The sequence below is a fragment of the Amphiura filiformis genome, chromosome 4 (assembly GCF_039555335.1).
Source record: "Amphiura filiformis chromosome 4, Afil_fr2py, whole genome shotgun sequence".
NCBI classification, from domain to species: Eukaryota; Metazoa; Echinodermata; class Ophiuroidea; order Amphilepidida; family Amphiuridae; genus Amphiura; species Amphiura filiformis.
The window spans coordinates 59,621,424-59,648,440 of NC_092631.1; the positions used below are offsets into that span (position 1 = coordinate 59,621,424).

At 38.4% G+C, this 27,017-nt stretch overlaps 2 protein-coding genes across 4 annotated transcripts in view; both read right to left on the reverse strand.

The window, feature by feature from the left end:
* Window positions 1–22,411, reverse strand: part of LOC140151142 (peptidyl-prolyl cis-trans isomerase FKBP14-like) — an 83,035-nt gene extending 60,624 nt beyond the window's left edge. Inside the window, exons 1-6 of one of the 3 annotated variants that reach the window (XM_072173362.1) lie at window positions 22,131–22,338; window positions 19,776–20,305; window positions 18,889–19,052; window positions 17,367–17,503; window positions 16,955–17,132; window positions 11,544–13,925 (exon numbers count right to left, since the gene is read on the reverse strand). In XM_072173362.1, coding sequence (XP_072029463.1) covers window positions 16,977–17,132; window positions 17,367–17,503; window positions 18,889–19,052; window positions 19,776–20,236 — 918 coding nt within the window. In that variant the 5' untranslated portion in view covers window positions 20,237–20,305; window positions 22,131–22,338 and the 3' untranslated portion in view covers window positions 11,544–13,925; window positions 16,955–16,976. Of the gene's footprint in view, window positions 1–7,552; window positions 7,717–9,375; window positions 9,828–11,543; window positions 13,926–16,954; window positions 17,133–17,366; window positions 17,504–18,888; window positions 19,053–19,775; window positions 20,306–22,130 lie in introns of those variants that run through there. The other 2 variants (XM_072173363.1, XM_072173365.1) reach the window with 2 other exon arrangements.
* Window positions 22,412–24,726: 2,315 nt separating this feature from the next.
* Window positions 24,727–27,017, reverse strand: part of LOC140151144 (ubiquitin carboxyl-terminal hydrolase 7-like) — a 42,209-nt gene continuing 39,918 nt past the window's right edge. The window contains exon 23 of the mRNA XM_072173369.1: window positions 24,727–26,986. Within this exon, the coding sequence (XP_072029470.1) occupies window positions 26,919–26,986 (68 nt within the window). The 3' untranslated portion in view covers window positions 24,727–26,918. The remainder of the gene's footprint in view (window positions 26,987–27,017) is intronic.

Consider the following 27,017-nt stretch of genomic DNA (forward strand, 5'->3'; position numbering starts at 1 on the left):
TGTAGCTACTTTATTTGCTGAGAAACGGCCGGCCCTTTGTTTTAACATTTGGGCCTCTGGGGCCCCTAGCCTTAACAATTTGGGGGCCAAAATTGGCAAAATGCATATCTACGAGTTTGCGCTCATTCGTCAGAAACCTTGTGAGCCCTAGTGCCCTTGTAGTTTTACAGCTAACCTTGTCAAACTGTTGCCCCTTATTTTAACATTTGGGGCCCTGGGGCCCAAAATATATGACATATGGGGCTCATGTATACCTGTAAATATAGAGTACCCCTAGGGCTATCAGTGCACCAACTCAGGGCCCTGAGGCTGCTTTATTTGATGAGAAATGGCATGCTTTGTATTTTTACATTTGGGCCCCTGGGGCCCGTGGCCTTTGGCCTATGGGGCCAAAATGGGCAAAAGGCACATCTACAGGGTAGGGCCAATAAGTGTGCCAAATATGAGCCCTGGGGTCCTTGTAGTTTTGGAGATAGCCCTGTCAATGTGAAGAGTGAGAAGGAGGAAAAGGAGAAGAAGGAAACGGAGAAGACTAAAGAGCATAAGGAGAATATCTATGCCCTGTTCCACAGGCATAGATAACTAGATGGCACAGTTGTGTTTGACCAAACACGAATATCTATGCCTGTGTTTCCCACCCTAACCCCTTAACCCACCATGACACTCTTAATCCATCATGACACCCCATATTCTAAAAGGGCTATCAGTATACCAACGAAAAAAATTGAAATAAGTAAATTAATTAAAAATCAAATAATACCCCTTTAATTGCATTTGCTGTGTAAACGCTTGAGGGCGCTCCTCCTTAAATAATGCAACAAACATGTTCCATACAAAAAAAAAAATCAAAAAATAAAAATCAAAAATCTGAATACCCCTTTAATCCCAAAACGGAGTGTCCCTTTAATGGCTGTTCCATCACCCAACACCCACTGACACCCCATATTCTAAAAGGGCTATCAGTATACCAACAAAAAAAAATAAAATTAATTAATTAATTAAAAATCAAATAATAGCCCTTTAATTGCATTTGCTGTGTAAACGCTTGAGGGCGCTCCTCCTTAAATAATGCAACAAACATGTTCCATACAAAAAAAATCAAAAAAAAAAAAAAATCAAAAAATCTGAATACCCCTTTAATCCCAAAACGGAGTGTCCCTTTAATGGCTGTTCCATCACCCTATACTGAAAACCTATCTGTGTACCAAATCTGAGCCCTGTAGCCACTTTATTTGCTGAGAAACGGCAGGCCCTTTGTTTTAACATTTGGGCCTCTGGGCCCCTAGCCTTAAAAATCTGGGGCCAAAATGGGCAAAATGCATATCTACAAGTTCGGGCCCATAGGTGTGCCACACGTGAGCCCTAGTGCCCTTGTAGATTTACAGCTAACCTTGTCAATCTGTTGACCCTTATTTTAAGATTTGGGGCCATGGGGCCCACAAAATATGACATATGGGCTCATGTATACCTGTAAATATAGAGTACCCCTGGGGCTATCAGTGCACCAACTCAGGGCCCGGAGGCTGCTTTATTTGATGAGAAACGGCATGCTTTGTATTTTTACATTTGGGCCCCTGGGGCCCGTGACCTTTGACCTATGGGGCCAAAATGGGCAAAAGGCACATCTACGGGGTAGGGCCATTAAGTGTGCCAAATATGAGCCATGGGGCCCTTGTAGTTTTGGAGATAGCCCTGTTAATATGAAGGGTGAGAAGGAGGAGAAGGAAAAGGAGAAGGAGAAGGAGAAGAAGGAAAAGGAGAAGACTAAAGAGCATAAGCAGAATATCTATGCCCTGTTCCACAGGCATAGATAAGAAGAACTAGATGGCACAGTTGTGTTTGACCAAACACGAATATCTATGCCTGTGTTTCCCACCCTAACCCCCTTAACCCACCATGACACTCTTAATCTATCATGACACCCCATGTTCTAAAAAGGGCTATCAGTATACCAACGAAAAAATTGAAATAAATAAATTAATTAAAAATCAAATAATACCCCTTTAATTGCATTTGCTGTGTAAACGCTTGAGGGCGCTCCTCCTTAAATAATGCAACAAACATGTTCCATACAAAAAAAAAATAAAAAATCAAAAAAAAAAATCTGAATACCCTTTAATCCCAAAACGGAGTGTCCTTTAATGGCTGTTCCATCACCCTAACACCCACTGACACCCCATATTCTAAAAGGGCTATCAGTATACCAAAAAAAAAATTAAAATTAATTAATTAATTAAAAATCAAATAATAGCCCTTTAATTGCATTTGCTGTGTAAACGCTTGAGGGCGCTCCTCCTTAAATAATGCAACAAACATGTTCCATACAAAAAATTTTTTTTAAAAAAAATCAAAAATCTGAATACCCTTTAATCTCAAAACGGAGTGTCCCTTTAATGGCTGTTCCATCACCCTATACTGAAAACCTATCTGTGTACCAAATCTGAGCCCTGTAGCTACTTTTATTTGCTGAGAAACGGCCGGCCCTTTGTTTTAACATTTGGGCCTCTGGGCCCTAGCCTTAAAAAATCTGGGGCCATAATTGGTAAAATGCATATCTACAAGTTCGGGCCCATACGTGTGCCACATATGAGCCCTAGTGCCCTTGTAGTTTCACAGCTAACCTTGTCAAACTGTTGCCCCTTTTTTAACATTTGGGGCCCTGGGGCCCATAATATATGACATATGGGGCTCACCTTATACATGTAAATATAGAGTACTCCTGGGGCTATCAGTGCACCAACTCAGGGCCCTGAGGCTGCTTTATTTGATGAGAAACGGCATGCTTTGTATTTTTACATTTGGGCCCCTGGGGCCCGTGACCTTGACCTATGGGCCCAAAATGGGCAAAAGGCACATCTATGGGGTAGGGCCATTAAGTGTGCCAAATATGAGCCCTGGGGCCCTTTTAGTTTTGGAGATAGCCCTGTTAATATGAAGCGTAAGAAGGAGAAGGAGAAGGAGAAGAACTAGATGGCACAGTTATGTTTGACCAAACATGAATATCTATGCCTGTGTTTCCCACCCTAACCCCCTTAACCCACCATGACACTCTTAATCCATCATGACACCCCATATTCTAAAAGGGCTATCAGTATACCAACGAAAAAAATTGAAATAAATAAATTAATTAAAAATCAAATAATACCCCTTTAATTGCATTTGCTGTGTAAACGCTTGAGTGCGCGCCTCCTTAAATAATGCAACAAACATGTTCCATACAAAAAAAAAATTTTTTTAAAAATAAAAAAATCTGAATACCCCTTTAATCCCAAAACGGAGTGTCCCTTTAATGGCTGTTCCATCACCCTAACACCCACTGACACCCCATATTCTAAAAGGGCTATCAGTATACCAAAAAAAAATTAAAATTAATTAATTAATTAAAAATCAAATAATAGCCCTTTAATTGCATTTGCTGTGTAAACGCTTGAGGGCGCTCCTCCTTAAATAATGCAACAAACATGTTCCGTACAAAAAAAATAAAAAAAAAAATCAAAAAATCTGAATACCCCTTTAATCCCAAAACGGAGGTCCCTTTAATGGCTGTTGCATCACCCTATACTGAAAACCTATCTGTGTACCAAATCTGAGCCCTGTAGCTACTTTATTTGCTGAGAAACGGCCGGCCCTTTGTTTTAACATTTGGGCCTCTGGGCCCTAGCCTTAAAAATCTGGGGCCATAATTGGAAAATGCATATCTACAAGTTCGGGCCCATACGTGTGCCACATATGAGCCCTTGTGCCCTTGTAGTTTCACAGCTAACCTTGTCAAACTGTTGCCCCTTTTTTTTTAACATTTGGGGCCCTGGGGCCCATAATATATGACATATGGGGCTCATGTATACATGTAAATATAGAGTACTCCTGGGGCTATCAGTGCACCAACTCAGGGCCCTGGGGCTGCTTTATTTGATGAGAAACGGCATGCTTTGTATTTTTTCATTTGGGCCCCTAGGGCCCGTGACCTTTGACCTATGGGGCCAAAATGGGCAAAAGGCACATCTATGGGGTAGGGCCATTAAGTGTGCCAAATATGAGCCCTGGGGCCCTTGTACTTTTGGAGATAGCCCTGTTAATATGAACGGTGAGAAGGAGGAGAAGGAAAAGGAGAAGGAGAAGGAGAAGAAGGAAAAGGAGAAGACTAAAGAGCATAAGCAGAATATCTATGCCCTGTTCCACAGGCATAGATAAGAAGGACTAGATGGCACAGTTGTGTTTGACCAAACACGAATATCTATGCCTGTGTTTCCCACCCTAACCCCCTTAACCCACCATGACACTCTTAATCCATCATGACACCCCATATTCTAAAAGGGCTATCAGTATACCAACGAAAAAAATTGAAATAAATTAATTAATTAAAAATCAAATAATACCCCTTTAATTGCATTTGCTGTGTAAACGCTTGAGGGCGCTCCTCCTTAAATAATGCAACAAACATGTTCCATACAAAAAAAAATCAAAAAAAAATATCAAAAAATCTGAATACCCCTTTAATCCCAAAACGGAGTGTCCCTTTAATGGCTGTTCCATCACCCTAACACCCACTGACACCCCATATTCTAAAAGGGCTATCAGTATACCAAAAAAAATAAAAATTAATTAATTAAAAATCAAATAATAGCCCTTTAATTGCATTTGCTGTGTAAACGCTTGAGGGCGCTCCTCCTTAAATAATGCAACAAACATGTTCCATACAAAAAAATCAAAAAAAAAAAATCAAAAATCTGAATACCCTTTAATCCCAAAACGGAGTGTCCCTTTAATGGCTGTTCCATCACCCTAACACCCACTGACACCCCATATTCTAAAAGGGCTATCAGTATACCAAAAAAAAAATTGAAAAATTAATTAATTAATTAAAAATCAAATAATAGCCCTTTAATTGCATTTACTGTGTAAACGCTTGAGGGCGCTCCTCCTTAAATAATGCAACAAACACGTTCCATACAAAAAAAAATCAAAAAAAAAATATCAAAAAATCTGAATACCCCTTTAATCCCAAAACGGAGTGTCCCTTTAATGGCTGTTCCATCACCCTATACTGAAAACCTATCTGTGTACCAAATCTGAGCCCTGTAGCTACTTTTATTTGCTGAGAAACGGCCGGCCCTTTGTTTTAACATTTGGGCCTCTGGGCCCCTAGCCTTAAAAATCTGGGGCCATAATTGGTAAAATGCATATCTACAAGTTCGGGCCCATACGCATATGAGCCTTAGTGCCCTTGTAGTTTCACAGCTAACCTTGTCAAACTGTTGCCCCTTTTTTTTAACATTTGGGGCCCTGGGGCCCATAATATATGACATATGGGGCTCATGTATACATGTAAATATAGAGTACTCCTGGGGCTATCAGTGCACCAACTCAGGGCCCTAAGGCTGCTTTATTTGATGGGAAACGGCATGCTTTGTATTTTTACATTTGGGCCCCTGGGGCCCGTGACCTTTGACCTGTGGGGCCGAAATGGGCAAAAGGCACATCTATGGGGTAGGGCCACTATGTGTGCCAAATATGAGCCCTGGGGCCCTTGTAGTTTTGGAGATAGCCCTGTCAATATGAAGGGTGAGAAGGAGGAGAAGAAGGAGAAGAAGGAGAAGGAGAAGACTAAAGAGCATAAGCAGAATATCTATGCCCTGTTGCACAGGCATAGATAAAAAGGAGAAGACTAAAGAGCATAAGCAGAATATCTATGCCCTGTTGCACAGGCATAGATAAGAAGAAGGAAAAGGAGAAGACTAAAGAGCATAAGCAGAATATCTATGCCCTGTTGCACAGGCATAGATAAGGAGAAGACTAAAGAGCATAAGCAGAATATCTATGCCCTGTTCCACAGGCATAGATAACTAGAAGGCTATATATTTGTACACAAATACGGCTATACCCGCATGTTATAGGTGTACCCAAACTTACAGTCCTCATTTGCTGAGGACTTAAAATAAAAAATTGTAAAAAGTCACCCAATTGGGCAGAAAATTGAAAGTCCAAGTCACAAGCTTTAATTGAATGTAGGTTGCACTGTCGTAGCACTTAAAATAAAGAAATTGTAAAAGTCCCTCCCATTGGAGTCGTCTCTCTTACTCTCCATAGGTTGCTGTTGTCAGTCTCTCTTACTCACAGTGAGGCTATGCAATACGATTCAGGGGAAACTATTCCAGAGGGAGTATGTAAATTAAATGGAACAGCCGTTTCAGAGGGAGTATGTAAATTAAACGGAACAGCCTTTTGGGGGGACATTTCAGAGGGAGTATGTAAATTAAATGGAACAGCCAATGGGTATGTAATTTAACTGGAACAGCCTTAACGCTTCCCGCTGGTATTTCCAATAATGTAGCTGCTTTATTTACTGCCGGCCCTGTTTTAGCGTTTGGGGCCCTGGACCCATATTATGTGACATATGGGGCTCATATGTACATATAAATATATAATTCTCAGGTGCAATCTGTGTACAAACTCTGAACCCTGAAGCTGCTTTATTTGATAAGAAACGGCCGGCCCTTTGTTTTAACATTTGGGGCCCTGGGGCCCATAATATTTGACTTATGGGGCTCATGTACATATGTTGAAGTATAATTCTCAAGTACTATCAGAAAACTCAAGCTGGGCACTGTAGCTGCTTTATTTACTGAGTAACGGCCGGCCCTATGTTTTAGCTTTTGGGGCCCTGGGGCCCATATTATGCGACATATGGGGTTATATATACATATGACAATAAAATACTAAAGACCTATCTGTGTACCAAATCTGAGCCCTGTAGCTTCTTTATTTGCTGAGAAACGGCCGGCCCTTTGTTTTAACATTTAGGCCCCTGGGGCCCCTAGCCTTATACATATGGGGCCAAAATGGGCAAAAGGCACATCTACAACTTAGGGCCCATACATATGCCACATATGAGCCCTAGTCATCTTATACTTATAGAGCTAGGCTTGTCAATCTGTTGCACCATATTTTAACATTTGGGCCCATGGAGCCCATAATATATAACATATGGGGCTCTTGTATATTTGTAAATATAGAGTACCCCTAGGGCTATCAGTGTACCAACTCAGGGCCCTGAAGCTGCTTCATTTGATGAGAAATGGCGTGCTTTGTATTTTCACATTTGGGCCCCTGGGGCCCATGACCTTTGACCTCTGGGGCCAAGATGGGCAAAAGGCACTTCTACGGGGTAGGGCCCATAAGTGTACCACATATGGGACCTGGGGCCCTTGTAGTTGTGGCGCTAGCCTTGACAGAATGATGTGTTTGATGAAAAAGGAGGAGGAGGAAGAGGAGAAGAAGAAACCACAGGATGGCAATATACCCGTCCATGCTTCGCATGCGGGTATAACCACAGGATGGGAAGATACCCTGCATGCTATTGCATGCGGGTATAACTACACCTTTATCTTGGCACTTCCTCAGTGGCTCGCCCTATTCCTTTTTAAAGGAATTTTTATTAAGTGTACTGTGTACGGATATCTTTTGTGCGTAGTATAAAATGTATAATGATTCTCAAGTTCTAAAATGCGTTGTTTTACTTCATAGAAAAGAAACAAAATTAAATGAAACATACCTGCAAATTCATTTCTTCCGTTACGGATCATTTTTGCTGGCACGGTTATTTTTCGTTTCTCGCCTACACACATGTCTAACAGACCCATTTCTAACCCTTTGATACTGCTACCGACACCCATCGGCCAGAAAACTGATTCACCTTCCGAACCATCCTCATTGTATCTGTGGGATGCATAAAATCAAGCAAGCAAAAATAGAGAATTGTACAAATTCTTATATTCTGGCCATTTTAGTTTTTTGTTTTGTAGCATTAGGGACTGGTCAATAACTATGAACGCCGGTAAAGGGTAGAATTTGCGAATGGCACCATAAATTGCTTCCTCCCTTGGTGTACCAAAAGGTGCTTTCCCCACTCCACTCAAAGTGCCAAAAATCATTTGGTTTGCCAAAAATGTCTTCTCCCTTCCTCCAATTAGGCCACATGTCACAGGCGAAATTGCCCAAAGTTGACCAAATTTCCAAAAACGACTGACATTTCACATCATTTTATAATGTTACGCAAAATTGCAGAAAGCTAGCTAAAGCTCTCTGACATCTCCTGCATGCCCACTTTGATCGAAAAATGTTTAGGCAACTTAGTCACCATGGTTTAGTGACCTACGCTAACTTTAGACCACTTGTTCGCAGGGTGTCGCAGTTTTGAGCGTGTTTTCAGGAACTTCGGGAAATTGTGAGAAAATGTTAAGCAACTTCCCGCGGTGGCTCATAATTAATACAACTGAATGGGAGACAGGATAAGAGGGAAAGCGAGAGTGATACAGACACAACGATTAAATGAAATATAAAAAGAAAGGAAAATCTACATATAAAGAGAAAGGGAAAGCTAGAGGAGGAGATGGACAACCAGTGGAATCTAAACAGTGGCAGTGCGGGAAGCATTAAAAGTTAGGAAGGTGGGAGCATATTTTGTGCTTGAGATCGACATTGCACGCGAAAGTCGCGAAAAAAATCAGTTTCAAACCATTTAGCCAAAAAGGAAGGTGCTGGAGAAAACATAAAGAAGATGCAAGAAAATGAAAAGAAAGACATCAAAGAAAGGAAATCAAAGAACAGAAAGGAAGACAAGCAAGCAAACCAATAGATATTTTACTGCATTACTCATAATTATACTTATACTTTAAATTTTATGATTGCCAAATCCATAAAATACTCACTACATTAGGTTTCAGTGCCTGAACAGAATTGTTCATGTCTCATCACCTTTTTCAACCAAATCAACGGTAATAACTCTTGTAGTGAGGGATCAACATTTAACCACAAATTGCCTCAGGCAAAACTCACTTCCTGGGAACTAAATACCACACAAGTTCACTTATGTAACTCATTGACCCATCCATCTGTGTCATAGGCATACTGCCTCTAGCTATAATGACAGCCTGGTGTCACCTCATTGACAGATACTAAACCCCAGTTGTGTTCAATTCTCTCTAGGCAGTGAAACGTAATGAGTTTCTCTCGCCATCTCGGCTGATGGCTTCTTCAGAAATGACCATTGAAAATTTGAAATCCACTTTTCCCGCGGTTTTGGCCGCTACTTCCGACGATTTTCTCATCTCTCGGAGGCTTAGTTCTTATAAGTGGATCGTATACATGGTTAGAGTTAGAGAGTAGCTTGCTAAGCCCCCGAGAGATGAGAAAATCGCCGGAAGGAGCGGCCAAACCCGCGGGAAAAGTGGATCCCAATGGTTATTTCTGAAGAAGCCATCAGCCGAGATGGCGAAAGTCTAAAACTAGTGAGTATTTTAATATGGATTTGGCAATCATAAAATTTAGCCAAGTTTAATTTCTACAATCCTACAAATGCATCTATTTCATACTTACGTTGTCATGAATTCACTCATGTCTGATGCTTTGTAACCACGTAGATGAATAGTAACAACATCATCGTTGTTGACAGGAGATCGTCTTCCACATGCTTCAGGCTTAAATAAAACCTCCACACCTACTTCAGGTTTCTCCTCAACTCCCGTACAAATACAAGTTGTGACTGGAAGATCGTCGGCTGGGTCATGACTTTCCATTTCCTTGATTTCCCCGTCTTTCCCGACGTTAGGATCATCTTCCTCAGCGATTATTTCTTCTTCCGCATCAGTTTCCTCGGCTTCTACTTTAGGTGGTGCGTCGTCGCCGCAGCTTTCTTTGTCGCATGTGCCATCTTCAGCAACAGCGACTTTTGGATCCTCTTCGTCGCATCTTGCGACGCTGAATAAAAGCACCGTCGTAATGAAGAGTAAACCACAGGCAGTGAAAAGCTTCATTATTTCAGTCAGTGTCTTTCAAAAATGCAAGAGTATAAAAATATAAAACCGACCGCAAACTTTTCAGGTTTGAAATACAACCAAATAATATAGTACTGTTGGTAGAGATAGAATTAATATACATAATCGCTTAAATTTATACCTAATTGCCATATGACGTGGCAATTGCAAATGAAGCCACGAGATAGTGCTGCCCGCACCTCTGATAAAAACGGGGAAACATCCTAATCGTAAAAGTGACATCAGTTTAAAATCACTTAACTAATAATAATAGTATTGATATCATGTAAATCATCCCTCTTACCAAAATATTGGTTTGCCCAGCTGATTATTAATAGTGACGACCCGTTTCCGACGTTATCTCGTTTGATAGATAACATTTGAAAGTGACTCGTGTCTTTAGATAAAAGATCATAGTCTTTCTATTGATGACTGTAATTTTACAAATTTGTTTAGAATCGCCGTCTGTCTAAATTCTCATGGATATATGACCTGACGTGTAATTCAGAAAGACTAAGAATAGCTAGGAATACTATATGTCTTGAAAAAATGTTCTATAAAATATTATAATCATGGCCCTATCTTTCAAATTTTGAGTTTTTTGTTCGTCATTTTGTTTTTGGTTGTCTTTATGAGCGGTATTACAAATTCGTGTTGAATTTGTCAAATTTTATTTCCGATTTCTTCATATGACAGACCATTAAGGAAAGTACAATCATAAGTTTATATCATACAATTTTAATAGCAAAATTGAGGCAAGCCATCAAGTGAAGAAGTTTGGTGGTCGGATTGCGTCCTGTACCCTATTCTCATTTTGTCAAGCTGCCATTTACAACAAAGGAGTCGGTTAACTAAAGCAACCATTATTGTGGTCTCCAATTAATGAAACCTATTTTAGAATTTAAAATCCTACCTTGATAATATCATTTTTGTTTGCTGGTGATCAATGCTGCATGGTGAGCCTCACTGAAGAGTGGCTCATATAGCAATCGGAAGACTTGGTTGACATAGCGTTTCAAGAAAAAATGTGACGGGTGCATTAAGGTATACAGTAACCATATTCAAGAGTGAGATAGAAAGAATTTGGCTTGTACTCTTTCAATTATAATGTAAAAGAGTGAAAACCTCACTCCCAAAAAGAGTGATTCACTTATAAGACCACTCAAAAAGGAGTGAAATGTGTTTTTTAACTTTAGAACCACTCAAAAAAGAGTGAAAACAACTCTTTAAGAGTGAATTTTAACTCTTTCAAGGAGTTAAATGAAGGACAACTCTAAAAATGTGTCGTCCTTCATTTAACTCCTTGAACCAGTTGAAATTCACTCTTTTAGAGTGGTTTTCACTCTTTTTTGAGTGGTTGTGAAGTTTTAAAAACACATTTCACTCATTTTTGAGTGGTTTTATAAGTGAATCACTCTTTTGGGGAGTGAGTTTATCACTCTTTTACATTTAGAGAGATACCTTGTTCTACTAACTAAATTGTACACTTCCGTGCGCGAGGCACATTTCCCCCAGAAAAGTTATACTATAGTATAACTTTTATACGACCGACAGACGAGGCCTTTTTGCATTTAAAAAAAAATCCCAATTCGACCATTTTCGTCAAAGTTTGCCCCCCCCCTTTAAAAGTTGTCTTGCCCCCTTTGCCCCCTCTGAAACAATGCTGGATATACCACTGACTAGACCCAAAGCATTTGAATAAAGAGAATTTACACAAGCTGGACAAGAATATATTGAGTTAGAACTATAAAATTCCTTCTATTATTTTGTACAAAAATTCAGTAATTGAATTTATTACAATATTATATTAATCAGAAATATTCCCAAACCACATTCATTTTGTTCAGCACATTTTAATTTTGAATCATAGGTTTATAACAATCATAATAATAAGATACTAAGCCCGGGCAAACTGACATCGTATAATAACATAGGTTCCGGAAGATTTTAAATATTGGGGCCGGGGGCTGTGGGGTGGGGACCCTATGGTATTTGCGCATAGCCACCACAATCATTAATTGGGGGCTGGGACCCACCCCGTCCCGCCCTTCCTCCTGGTCCCAGAGCCACTGATAAGATGTGAGACAAGTTGAAAACTGTTTAAAATACTAAAATGCTAAAATACTATTGCTACAACTACCAGATATCTTGGCCTTCGTGCCATATTTTGTTTTGCACCCGGGTGCATCGGGGTGGGGGGGGGGTGCATTATGGTGATTTCTCAGGATTGCGAAACATGAACCCCTGCAGAGATTTTCTATGAAAACATACCCACGTGTAGGGATATGTTGTGAAAGACAGCCTGGCAGCACGTCCCGGTATTATATACTTCAACATGGGCCCCTACAAGTTTTGCATAGTGATGAATCCAAAATCATTATAAACCACTCTGTATTGTGCCAAATATATTGAGGCATCATAATCACAGTTTTGTAGTAACATTGAGTATAGAGTATTGAGTTTGTTGGAAATGGCCAATACTCTAATAAAAACTCGATAGTTAGCATATACGTGCTTTCTATCGAGCGCTTTTAAAACATGCAAACATGAAGTGCCCCATCCACAAAAGTGTAAAGGGTTTTTAGCAAATCATCGATACACATAGTTATGTAAACCTGCAAATTTGTGTCTCAACTCCATTAGCTCAGTTGATAAAGCACCGGACTTTCATGTTTTCAAAAGCGCTCGATAGCAAGCTATAGTAAGCACATATCGAGCTCGTTTTTACGGTAGTTGTATAGACCTTTTTTTTCTAAAAATGCAAGCAGACTGCAACGGAGACTAGTTACAAAAAGTTACTAAAAAGTTACTAAAATTCATCATTACTGAATTATTAGATTCCTTCCTAGTCTGCAAAACCGCCTAATCATACCATCCCAGCAAACATAAAAAAGTTTATGAAATATAAAATATGTTTATGAAACATTATAAACATGTTTTCGTTTTGATTAAAACATTCTCATAACATTTAAATGTCCGGTTATATTTAGTACTGACAACACTACAACAACATTGTAAACATTTTTTTGCAAACATTTTTTGCAAAATATTTTGTCAATACTTAGATAGCATTATGTTAGAACGTTTTGCAACAATTCGAAAATGATTTTGAATGTTATTAAAACGTTTCGTTTTATACCCTTATTATATACCAGTATATTGATATTTAAACGTTTTCTGTCAAATATTTTGTGTTTGCTGGGATTGTGCTTACATCTGTAATACAGAATACAGATGAAATCTTTTATCAAATACACTCTAAAATATTTGGACGCCTGATAACACCTTTTTAAACACCTTTTTGTAACAGTTCTTGAACACCAAAATATGAGCTAATATGTTCCACTATTGAACACTGGTGTTCCAAATATGAACGTCAGTGTTCAAGGGGGTGTTCCAAATATGAACGGCAGTGTTCAAGGTGGTGTTCTAGGCAACATCCAGTGTTCAATAGTGAAACAAACCTAGAAAACCACCTTGAACACTGCCGGTCATATTTAGAACACCACCTTCAACACTGCCGTTCATATTTGGAACACCATCTTGAACACTGCCGTTCATATTTGGAACACCAGCGTTCAATAGTGGAACATATTATGGGGATCAAAAACTGTTACAAAAAAGGTTTTCAAAAAATTAGAGTGTATCTGGAATCAGGAGTTGATTATACATGACCTTTATAAATACACCCCATTGCACAAATATTTCACACAAACATTTACTAAGATTAAAACAAAGTAAACCTCAATTAAGAATATTTACACCTAAATAAACATTTTGACATATTGAATACTCTTGTAAACTTATGAATTACAGATAGTTACCAGGTGCATCGAGGTATATTCCAGTTGAAATCACATGCAAAAACCTATGGAAGACATTACCTTTATCTCCCACTGCACAGGAACTGTGATTTTTGAATAAAATATTCACAATATCTGACATATAATATCACAATTGATGAGTATTTTGGCAAAGTGAATTCATCCCATGCATATGACACCATCTTTGTTAGCTTTTGTTATTGTCGCCCCTATCCATAAATTCTTGAGTCATTTTGTCTATCACTGGTCCGTCTGGATACATGTCTTCTGCCAATATCATATCACGAACCTAGAGAGAAAGAATGAAATAAGGGAGCGATCGTTATTTATGGCAGGGGGGATGGAAAAAGTTAGGGGAGAACACGACATTTTGTTGGTGTCTTGGGGGGGACCTGAAATTTTAGTTGAACCAGGAAAGGGATTGCTCAATTTTAAATGGAGAAAATTGGGAGAAAAAACCCTAATTTTTTTGGTGTTTTGGGAAAAAATCCATATCTTCAATACGAAAGGTCAAAATTTTCAATTGATCGTCGGCTTTTCATCCCACCTACATACACTTTAAGTATAAATCATCAGATTTATAAAGTTTACTTCGAGTACTGTTAAATATAAAAAATATCAATTTTTAATCATTTGCCATAAAATGTGTAGCCTATTACATTGCGAATTTCAAAAAAATCAAAATTATTTGATATCAGAAGGACATTCTTCGTATTCAGAATGCAATTCGATCCCGGGAATTCGATATGTCTGATGTGCTCTAATGTCCCACAATAAATACTGTCCAAACGTTCATACCCCATCCCTTAAGAGATGGTAGGGACACGTGAGCATTTCATTCAACATTTAATAAAGAGGTTCTGTGTACTTTTATGGAGTTATCAAAAATGACAGTTCAATCAAATAGAATGACATTTTAAAGGGGGGTAACCCTATTGGTTTTGGATATGGATTGTCTTTAAAATTACATAATAATATCAAATATCGCCTCCTTTATGCTGCTTTGTGAAAAAACGAGAGCATTTTCAGCGTAAATGTGAATAAATAGCCAAATTTGCAATCCAATACCTTGGTATACGTGAATTGCATTCTGGGCAGGCAATGACGAATGCTGACATGCTGTACAATGCCCGGCCCGTATTGAACGGAAATTTTTTTTTCGTACCGTTTCAGAAAAAAGGAAACAAAATATATTTCCCTTGCAATATGTACATTTCAAATGAATATAAAAAAGTTTGGGTAAAATGGAGAGGAAAAAACCCTTCCGAGACCGGGTTTTGAACCGGGTACCTCTCGGGTAAAAAACAAACGCGCTAGTCAATTGAGCTATTTAGCACACACGCTTACCGTTGCCGTTTTCATAACTATATACGGCGCACCGTCTTGCGGTGACTGATATTTCGTTCATAATTCCCTCCCAGAATTCCAAAGTATTTACCATTGTTTACAAACTGGTATACCTGTAAAAACCGCTGTGATTCATGATTTCTCCGGAAATACATCGACTTGGAGCGTCAAATTTCAGGATAGTAATGAGAAAAATAGTATCTATTATGTGATACCAAAACCTCATCAACAATGAAAAAAATCGGGGATGATGCTGTCGATCGGGTTACGGACCTTTAAATGAAACCTACCCTTCTATAAGTAAATCAAAAGGATTTTTAATTATTATTACATTTTACAGATATTAATTTCGTGCAATTGTAGGCATCTGTGTGCATTTTATACGTTTTTGCAGAGTTTGTATTCGTTTTTGCATATCAATACCATCAATACCATAAACTTAATGACATTAATGATCCTAGTGTGTACTTTTATGGAGCTGCAGATAATTAAAAATAATGACAAGTCAGTTGAATTAATTATATATTAGGCAAAGTAAAAAAAAATAAAACATGTTTCTCGTCCAGGTTTTGGAAACATAGGAGGAAGAGGGGCTTTTTATTTTTTATTCGTTATTGAAAAAATGCCCTAAATTGCCCTATTTAGACGCTTTTTATCCCTTAAGTTTTATAGCGTAAAGATTAGAAGCTGAAAAACATGAAGAGGCTCTTTTTATTTTGTTGTTTTGAGATGTCAACCCCTCTGGTCATCACAAAATACTTCACAAATGCTTCTAATACTATTGTAAAGGCGTATATAAGAAGAAGTTGCAGCTTCTCTAGTATCTTTACAAAAAGTTATGACAGAAAGATTGCAAAATAAAAAGACAAATGCAAAATCTTCAAAAAAGGAAGCGGGAGGGGACGAGAAACATGTTTTTTTATTTACTTGGCCTTAGTGAACCAGACATTAGAGGGGCGACAACCCCTCTGCCATCAACCCCTTCCCCACAAGCTTGTCTATACTGATAGCTGATCTTTTAGATTTTACGTTAATTGCTAACGTGCAGTGACTTTTTTCTTCTAAAATAGCCCCTGGCCATTCAAGAGTTGCGAAATGCAGTTTACTCCGCCGTCTACATGGTCTAGAATTAAAAAACCACTCTGAAACCTGCAGCTCAATTTTAAGTAAACAATGGATGAACTTGACCCCCGGGAGTTGACCCGGAAGTCGAAGTAAATTTGGAACGGCACTTCGCAAAATACATTTGAAAAATTCTGCATGAATTGATATGAAAAATATGGATGTTGAATGCATGGAGAAGACAAACCCAGCAAACACAAAAATGTTCTTTTAAGAACATTTTTGTGTAAAAAACGTTTATTTAAAACATTTTAATAACATTTAATTGTCGGGTTATATTAAGATCATGAATATGTTTTTAAACCGTTATTGTAAAATATTTTGGGCAAACATTTTTGCAAAATATTTTGTCAACATAATATTCTGTTAAAACATTTTTCAAAAAAGTTTATAAAATAATGTTACAGCGTTTTTGTACCCTTTATAATAACCCGAAATTTAAACGTTTTCTGTAATACGTTGTGTGTTTTCTGGTAATATACAAATGACTTCCTCCCCTACTCTTTCTCAATCTCTCCCTCCCTCCCCTCTCTCCCTATCTCCCCCCCCCCCCCTTCTTTCGTGGAAATCGATATATTCCCACCAGACATTCTACATAACATATTATCGATTTTACGTCACACATTCGTAAACATTCATTACTGGAAATAGAGTAGAATAGATTCAATAACGAAGATGACATTTTACGTCGAATATTCGGAGTGTGTATATACACTTGTTAACATAATCGGCACAAAAGAATAGAATACCGTAATTACCCAAAAAAATAGCATGTGCACACTGCACAGACAACACATCTGAGCTATTACTCGTAGATATACCTGAGAATACTCACAAAAATTGTCTTACCTATAAATTAAATGCAGATTAATTACATTTTTGAATATTTCGGTAATGGAAATTCTTCCCATGTTAATTTTCCGTCTTTATCTTTATCTGCTTTTTCAATCCATTCTGTTGTTAGCCGTGGTATAACACTGTCTGGGCCATCTGGGAAAGCACCCTCTAGCACCATGTAATCATGCACCTGAGAAAAATAAAAGGGGATATTGTAAATTGTTTTATTTTGATACGACAATGGAATGGTCCCTTTTAAATAAAGCATTGATCTTGACATCAGTAATTGCAATACCAAAATGAATAAGGGACTGTCCGATAATTACAAGCCCTGGGGAGGGTAAAATTGGGGAGGGGCAAAACTTTTGGTAAACCGAGGGGTGGCGCAAGCGATTTTTGGCACGAATATTTAAAAAATACAAACCTCTTGCCATTCGATGACTTCATTTTCATTTTTGTTCATTCTCTCAAACATATTCGGCATGCCGGATTGATAATGTGGATAGGCTCCTATTAATTCAACTTCGAAAATAAGTGTCTCGTCTCTGGGAATTTTATCACCTAGGTAAACAGAAACACAGAAAATAGAGATTAAAATGCAGTCAATCAAATGAATGGTCGTATAATATCTGACCCCTCCCCGGTGCAGACGTTCCGTCGGTCATCCACAGTGACGTCGGCTGCATGTGGCGTAGCCAGGGGTAGTCTTGCCCCATTCTCCTGTGGGATGCTGGCAGCCCTGATATTCTAAGATTGTTTAGGCCCTTTTTGTACTTTTTAGCCCATATTCATCACATTGCCCCCCCCCCTTAAAAGTGTCTTGCCTCTTTCCCTCCCCTTTCCCCTTGATGCCCCTCCCTGAAAAAGTTCTGGCTACGCTACTCTGGACATCGCGACCTGTTGGGAGCAGTACCGTAAAATGGGGTAACTTCGGTCAGCGGGGTAACTTTGGTCGGTCAAATATATTTTTTCAAATGGTCATATTTTTGTACAGCAATATTGTTTTTAGTCATATTTGGTGTCAATTTGTTAAGAAATATATTTGGAAGAAATAATAGTCGCTCATGTCTAATTTCCTCGAAATGTACGAAAAAATCGGGATTTTTGACCAAAAATGAGCATTTTTTTACATTTTTTTCAGAAGAATTAAAAATCGATATTTGTGAGCAGGGATGTGTACTTGGTTAATTTTGCAAGGTGTCAAATGTCACAAAAAACAACAACTTGCCCATATACAGCGAAGGTCAATTTTTTTGATTTTTTTTCCTTCATGGAATGTAGGCCTAATACTCTGACCAAAGTTGCCCCAAACGCGGGGTAACTTTGGTCGGGCTATTTTTAACCCCTATAGGGCACCCTTACAAAATTATTTCAAATTTTTCAACTTCAAGGTGTAGAAAGGAACTCTAATGTCATAAAGAAGAGATAATTGGACATATAATTTGTTTTGTTTGGAAGCAGTGGTTTAAAAACTCTGAAAAGTGACCAAAAGTTACCCCATTTTACGGTACTGAGCTTGACATCAATAATGCCCTCCTATTAACTCTTCGAGTCTAGTCTTATACTCAAGTAACTGGGCTCTAGTTTCGGTCTTAACCCGTACATCATTAGTAACCTTAACCCCAAACATGACAACAACCCTAAACATAAACTCAAAATTAATGACGGTAAGTACAAGCACTTTAGGGGTTTACCCCTATACAAATAAGTGAAAATTACCTCTGACCCCCTCAAATGAAGCGCCAGCCAGACCCCTCTCAATACAAAGACATTTTCCTTCTTTTTCCCCCAAGTTTTTGACCCTCGTGATTGACAATTTCACCCCCCCCCCCCCCACCACCACCACCATGATAAACGGTTGATACCCTACTGTTAAACTATGATTCTCAAGTTATAAATTCGTTGTTTTACTCCATAGAAAAGAAACGAAATTCAATGAAACATACCTGCAAATTCGTTTCTTCCGTTCCGAACCAATTTTGATGGAACGGTTATTTTTCGTTTCTCGCTGACACACATGTCTAACACACCCATTTCTAACCCTTTGATACTGCTACCGACACCCATCGGCCAGAAAACTGACACACCTTCCGAACCATCCTCGTTGTATCTGTGGAATGCATAAGATCATGCATGCAAAATAATACAGATTCGGACTGTTTAAAAAAAAATCAAAATCACCCTTTTAAAATGTGAGGGTAAAAGATTGCTACATTTACCATGTTTACTAAGATAGGTCTGTGCAATATGGCCCCAGGGAGGGTAGAATTTTCGGCGTGCCAAAGCATTATGGTCTATGACCAAAGATTGCTCTGCCAAAAAGTACTTTATTCCACTGCACCCAAAATATCCTTTGGCTTGTCAAATCTGCCCCCACCCCTCCAACTTTAGGCCTATATCTTTTCCGGGGTTCATAAATATTGCGAGAGTGACACTCACCAAAGTTTTAGAGGAAAGAAATCCCCGGAAAAAACGTAAGAAAAAGACAGGGTGTCGAAGTAAAAGAAAGAATAAAAGAAAATTAAAATAAAGTGAGGAAACAGGCATGTAGCCAGGGTTCCGGGTGCGGGATGCGTAATTTCTTTCTGCAACCATAAATGGGCCGCGCACCCCATGTCAATTGAGAAAAAGGTCTGTTTTTTTCTGTTAAAACGTTGAAATCAGCCCTTTTATGAATATTTTGTTTTTTTAAAAGGTCCAATTTTTAGCCCCGCACCTAATATGAATCATGGCTTCGGGTCTGGAAAGAGAGTCAGACAACAGAAAGGAAGACAAGCAAGCAAACCAACCGGGATTTTACTATAAATTACTCAGTTCTCAATATTATACTTACGTTGTCATGAATTCACTCATGTCTGATGCTTTGTAACCACGTAGATGAACAGTAACAACATCATCGTTGTTGACAGGAGATCGTCTTCCACATGTTTCAGGCTTAAATAAAACCTCCACACCTACTTCAGGTTTCTCCTCAATTCCCGTACAAATACAAGATGTTACTGGAAGATCATCGGCTGGGTCGTGCCTTTCCACTTCCTCGATTTTCTCGTCTTTCCCGACGTTAGGCTCGTCTTCTTCAGCGATTATTTCTTCTTCCGCGTCAATTTCTTCTACAACTTCTTCTGCTTTAGGCGGTACGTCGTCGCCGCAGCTTTCTTTGTCACATGTGCCATCTTCAGCAACAGCGACTTTTGGATCTGTTGCGGCATCTTTGTCCTCTTCGTCGCATCTTGCGGCGCTAAATAAAAGCACCGTCGTAATGAAGAGTAAACCACAGGCAGTGAAAAGCTTCATTATTTCAGCCAGTGTCTTTCAAAAATGCAAGAGTATAAAAACATGTAATCGACTGGAAACTTTTCAGATCTGAAATACAACAAAATAATGGTACTGTTGGTAGAGATGGAACTAAGATGAAAACATGACCGCTTAGATTTATACTCAAATGCCACAGAGACGTGGCAATAGCATATTTTACTGTACTAATTATAATAATTTTAATAGAATGTATAACATCCCTCTTACCAAATATATTTGCCCAGCTGATTAATATGAGTGACGATCCCGGGGGCACTCCTACTTTGGAGGTGACGTGGCTGTTCAAGACCCCATCAGCACCGGCCGCTGTTACCCAAATACCCCAATTTTTTTCCCGAATATATGCTGTCACCCAAAGACTCCTTATTTTGATCTGTCACCCAAAGGCCCTTTCAACAGCATCTTCCATTTATCACTGATTTTCTTATAAATTCTTATTTGAAAACACAGTTGGAGCAGTTTAGAACTATACGAGGCTTCTGTGAGACTGTTAAGTGTTTCCGGGGTGTTTTCATGACTCTCACCCATCAAAGACCCTTTATAAAATGATCATGTTAATTCTCATCCAATGCTGCCCTAATTTTGGTCCAAATCTCTCAACCGGCAATGACCACACATTTCTTACATTTTACTCTCACCGAATGCTCTCACGTCACTCAATGACCTTTTTGTTCTTTCCTTTAGCTCTCCCACCCCTTAGTGTGAAGGCCTATGGGCTATATCCATTTCATATATTGAAGTGCCTCCCCCGGTGGCTACCCGTGTCTGACGGTTATCTCGTTTGATAGATAACATTTGAAAAGTGACTCGTGTCTTAATAGATAAAAGATCGTCTTCCTATTGATAAAAAATTGTTGAGAATCGCCGTCTGTTTAAATTCTCATGGATATAATGAACCGACATAATAATTAAGCTATGACATGTATGAAATTATCCGAATGAACGTAACCAAAAAAGGGAACTCTATCATAGTCGCATTGGCTAAGAATATTTTGAAACTTGCTATAAGATGATACAATAAATGTTGATTTTTTTGTTCGCTTATTTGGTTGTTGTTTGGCGGAATGCTCCCCGTGGAATTGATATAGGCCTAGTGGGTATTAAAAAGGGAGTCTTTCGGGGCTTTGAACTGTCAAAATCAAGGGTATATAATTGAAAATCGCCCCCCCGGGTTTTAGCCTAAAAAAACCTTGAAAACATTTTTGAAAACTTGCTGGATTACTAAGTGTTGATAAAAAGTATTTTACCAACAAATATTTACAGCAACATTTTAATAACATTTAAAAAAACTATGTTGCTGTGGTGTTTTTCCCTTCAACGTTTTAAAATCGCGGCGTAGATATTCATACGCATTGTAGAGAAAATAATGAAAAAGTTTTAATTTCAATAAAACAAACCTTCCTCACTATAGATAAGCTTAGATAAGACCAAAGGTTACAATCATGGAAAATATGAAAGGACTACTATGGGCAGATGAGGGTGGAAGCAGAACTTTTTGAATGACCCTCATACTACGTACACGTATCAGTAAATAGTCGTGATATGATACGATGCTGTAAAGAAAGTGGTTGAAAGGTCGGTTCCGGGTTTTATCATTCCATGAGTAGGCCTACTGTTATGTATACGTGTCATTTAGGCATATACCACGGTATAAAATCAGGGTCTATGCATGAAGGCATATTTTCCCGATCGCAATACATGTCACTTCTTCAGTTCTCTCAGCTGGTATAAGCCCCGGGTATAAGCTTACTGACTGGTATTTAAAAAATTATACTGAAATATAGGCCTACTTCTTCAGCGTCTAGTTTCGAGTCTGTAGTTTCGAGTAACCACTTTTATACAAATTATACTTGACATGGTTAATGCTGCTTACCTTATCGACAATGCATGGGCCAACCAACAAGTCTTCATATATCGTGAACACAACAAGCTTCACTGAAGGAATATTAGCAATCTAAACCGGATTTTTCTCTACTAAAATTACATCGTGTGTAACCTTGGTTATCCGTGTCACAAAAGGTTATTTTTTACATGTCACTGGTTCCGAAAAGAAAACTTGAAAGGCTGACTTATTTGTCAAGGGTTTTAATCCGGCGCACTAAGAACTTCCCTTTAGTGATTTTTGCTGAACCATGAAATGGTATCAGCTTCAAAATAGACTTACTATACTTACTTACTCACTCGCTTTTTGGTCTGAAATGGGCACAGGCCTATCTCCAAATGCCAAGAAGGTATGACCACCCGGATGGTGTCAAAAAGAAAGAGAGAAAAGTAAAGAATATGACAAAAAATATTTCACACATACGGGTCCTTTTCATACTCAAAATGCTAAGAAGGTATGACCCCTGAGTGATGTCAAATGAAAGAGGAAGGTCAAAAATAGGGAAAAAAATTCCCAACCAGGGGTGACACTCCTCATAATCCCTTTTATATCTCGAAATGCCAAAAAGGTATGACCCCCCGAGTGGTGTCAAATGAAGGAGAAAAACGTAAATAATATAATAAAAAATATATTTTCCCTATATACCGGGGGTGACACTCCATAAGCCGGTCAATAGTTGGGTCCATTTCATATCGAAATGCTAAGGTACGACACCCCGGGGGTGTCAAATGAAAGAGAAAAAAGTAAAGAATATAATGAAAATATATTCCCCACTGGGGTGACACTTCTCAAGTCCGAAACATGTAACATTGGTATACTAGTTACTAATACTACAAACTTCGCTCCATTATGGTTCAGATATGGTGCGGTAACCGCTCTATTTTTTAAATGGTAGGCAGTAGGCTATAGGCCTATTATAAGCAACATATGACCATCAAATTATAGGCCTAAATGTTGTCGGTACCGGCTGAAACCCCTTGGAACTTTCCACGTAGCTATAAGGGGCTGTGCAATAATTATGAGCCCCCCTGCTGTTTTCCTGTAAGCAATTTTAGAGCGTTTTATTTAAACGTGTGTCAAGAATCACTTGCCCCCCCCCCTCTCGGCATGCCAAAAATTTCTTGCCGCCCCCTCCCCCCCCCCAATTTTACCCCTCCCGTGCTCATAATTCATCCCCTAATAAGCCTAGCTAAGGAATCAGTAATTTTTGGATCATAAATCCTACCCAAAAAATTCTTGGGCCAAAAATGTTTTTTATTAATTTTTAAGAACTAAAAATATCTAGGAGCCGTTTTTTTTATAATTTTTTTGAATTTTGACCAACTTCACCAAAAATATTTGAAATTTGGGCGAAAATCTGGCTTTATGATTTTTTTTTAAATTCAGCATTTTTTGACCATTTTTGGTGCAAATTTCTCGAAGTTGGTCGAAATTCAAAAAAATGAAAAAACGGCTCCTAGATATTTTTATCTAGTTTTTAAAAATTAATAAAAATATTTTTTGGCCCAAGTATAAACAACTGTTTCTTCATGAAAACTATGCATGAACCCCCCAAATTCACTTCCTCTACCCGGGACCTCATTTACAATCCAAGATATTTGTGTGATCTCGTATTTCACTCATTAACAGAATTTCAAGAAGTACGCATACATTCAGTTTATTTGTTAGTTGACAAAAACAATATTTATTATAAAAGCTCTCTCTCTCTCTATGTTACGGGCCAGACACACTTTAATCAAATTCTCAAAAAAGAGATATTTGCATGTCTACACAATGGCCATCTTAAAGTCAGTCACAAACTACATGTTTTCATAACTCAAATATGCTTTGTCGTTAGATGAACACAAAAAGTTTCAACTCACAGAAGACATCTTACACTTCCCACAATGCATTTCTCCCATTTCAATTTCCTGCACTGATTTGCTGTGCAAAATGGGTCGAAATGTAATCAGCGACCAAAGCACATCGAGATCTTGTAAAATATGTTTATTTCTTCACTATCGACCCATGACACAAGTCTAATCTCAAATCTGGGAGTGTCATTTGCTGAAATGCGGTAATTATCATGGTGCAAAGGATTCTGGGAAGGGTAAGACTTCTTCTCTGGTTTCAACTTGTGCCATTATAAGGATACCATGTTCTAACAAAAAGTGACATATTTTTCTTTTCTTTTTTTGTGAGTCCTGGCAAAACCATGCAGAATGTGCCATTTCAATTTGATACATTTAATTGGGTTTTTTTTGCCTTATAAAGAAATTATCAATGGGAACAAAATGAATATTACATGAACATTATTAATGTTATCAGGCAAACACAAAACGAATGTTTAAGATAGCAATTATTTCACCAATAACAAGTGCATTATTTTGACGGATTTCTCAAGCAACAAGTGATATACAGTTCTTTTTAACCTATTTCATACACAAGAAATAGTCCTGTGATGTTTGCTACATGTATATGTTATAACAAAACAGACCCTATTCACTTAAAATGTCAAAAAATAACATAATATAAATGCATTCACCTGCATAGAGAGTGCTAAGCATTGTGCTTAGTGTGCAATTAAACACTTCTAATACACTCCACATTGTCTTTTCTCCGATTGGCCACATATTTCCAAGAGTGTATTATTTATTTATTTATTTCATTCTTATTTAACCTGGGTTGACCTTTCAATGCACTGGCATTGTTCTCCCAAGGTGCCCAGGTGGCACAAGGCCAACATTAAAATACACAAGACACTACATATAAAAATACAAAAGGAACAATAATCTACACCTGTAGTAAAAAACTAGCACACAGATTTAAAAAGGTAATCAGCAAAAAGAGTGGATCAGGATCAGGAGGGACAGCCGGAGCAGACTCCCAGCCACATGCAGGCCACAGGACCCCAACCCCGACCAAGGCACTGGTAGGGCCACAGGCTGGTCAGGGAACAGGGAGATAACAACAATAATTGATCCTCTCCCAGCCCCCGACCAGTCAGTCTCCAACAGCACCCCATCTAAGGAGAAAGGTGCAGAGATCCACGTGTGCCCAGGACACCACCCCGGCCGCTCATCCATACCCGAACACCCATAAGGAAGACATTATGTATGTTGCATAACATGTGATATTTTTGCACAAGTAATATTGCCTGTAATTTAATATTGAGGAAATAATCCATGCATAGTTTTATTTTTAATCAAAGGCCATTAATGCACCCTTCCTTTACAATTAATGCAATATTATTACATATTAACACTTTTTTTCAGGTGGGAAAAAAGGTGAAATTGGGCACAATATGTTCCAACGAGGTTGAAAAAAAATCTGAATTTAAGTTTGAAAATGACTAATATTTTTTTCTTTTGGTAAATATACATCATTATCAAAAAATGTCCACTGCCTTAGGCCAAACAAAATGAATTATTTGTCTCAGAACTCTCATGTGAGTTATTGAAATGGTCCCACACTACTAGCATTTGCATAAAGTCTGCATGACAAGTGTTGATCTTAGTATGACTAGCAATAGCTCATCTGAAACATCCCTGTAACAAATCTTATACCTCTACAGGCCTTGCCGTTTGAGGCGAGCGATCACTCGCCCAAACTCGATTTTTAGTGAGCGCTATTCCACTCGCCATGGACACTAAATATCACTCGCTGCTTATCTCCCAATATCAGCCATTGAATCAGCCATTTCAGTATTTAATTGATTCTGTACCCCCTCCAAGCGTAGAAAGTTAAATTTTTAGCGCGCATTTCAACATAAATACCGTTTTAAGACAGAAGCTCTACTTGATTATTTCCTAAATAAGTGATATTTGTGAAAATTCGACCACTCGCCTAGAATCATGCTGATTCGCCTTTAAAATCTAAACGGCAAGGCCTGCCTCTATTTAGCATTTATATGTGTCAAAATACCAACAACCGGAATTAAATTCAAAAAAAAACCTACCAAACAAAAAAACTGCATACAACATGAGACAAACAATCAATGCCTTACATGTTAAAACAACTAAAATAGTGTTTGTATATACATTGTTTCCAGCTTTCACATCCAAAAACATCTTTACTCTCAATTGAAATCCATACATCCCAATAGACAAAGAGAATATGAATTTCAAATGGGGTTACATAATCTACACCCCATGTGTGGGAGACTAAGGTCATGTCTTCCATTCACTCGATCGGACATCCAGGAACATTGTCCCCTTCGCACAAACACGCGCATAGCAACCAGCTCAAGAATGGGGAACTACACATGCGCACAATGGCTTTACAAGGCTATTTCCCCTTTGTGACGTCAGCCCGACCAAGAGAATGGGAGGGTGTATTGGATTTCAACTGGTATTGCCCAATGCTTCATCCAACTTCAAAGATCCTTATCTTTCAAGTCACTAACTTGGTTCTTAGTACACAGCTATGGGTGTAATGAAATTTTGAAAGTATGTGTTACCCAAAGATAAACCCAACGAGAACCAACTACACAATGTTTGTGTGTAGCTCACTTAGGACAAAATAGTGTACCTTCTGATTATTTCGTGATGCGCATGGTAAACATCTATACACCTGATTTGTAACATTTTTTTTTTGTTATTATCATTATTTTATCACAAAAGCAAGATGTTTAATATTACTAATAACTTAATCATCTCATCTTAATGAATAGAGTTCATCAGTTTGTTGCTAATTTATTTGAGGATTTCAAGCGCAGCTTTTAGAGGTGATTATGGAAAGGGTGGGTGTACAATATGGCGCTGCATTAGTTGAGGATCTTGGTGGATTTTTCTAGATAGTTTAGCGTGGTCGTTTGTTCTTGTTAACATGATCTAGTCCTAGCCATGGTCTCGGTTGTTGTATTCCACCTGCAGTTAAAGGAAATATTTAAACAAAATT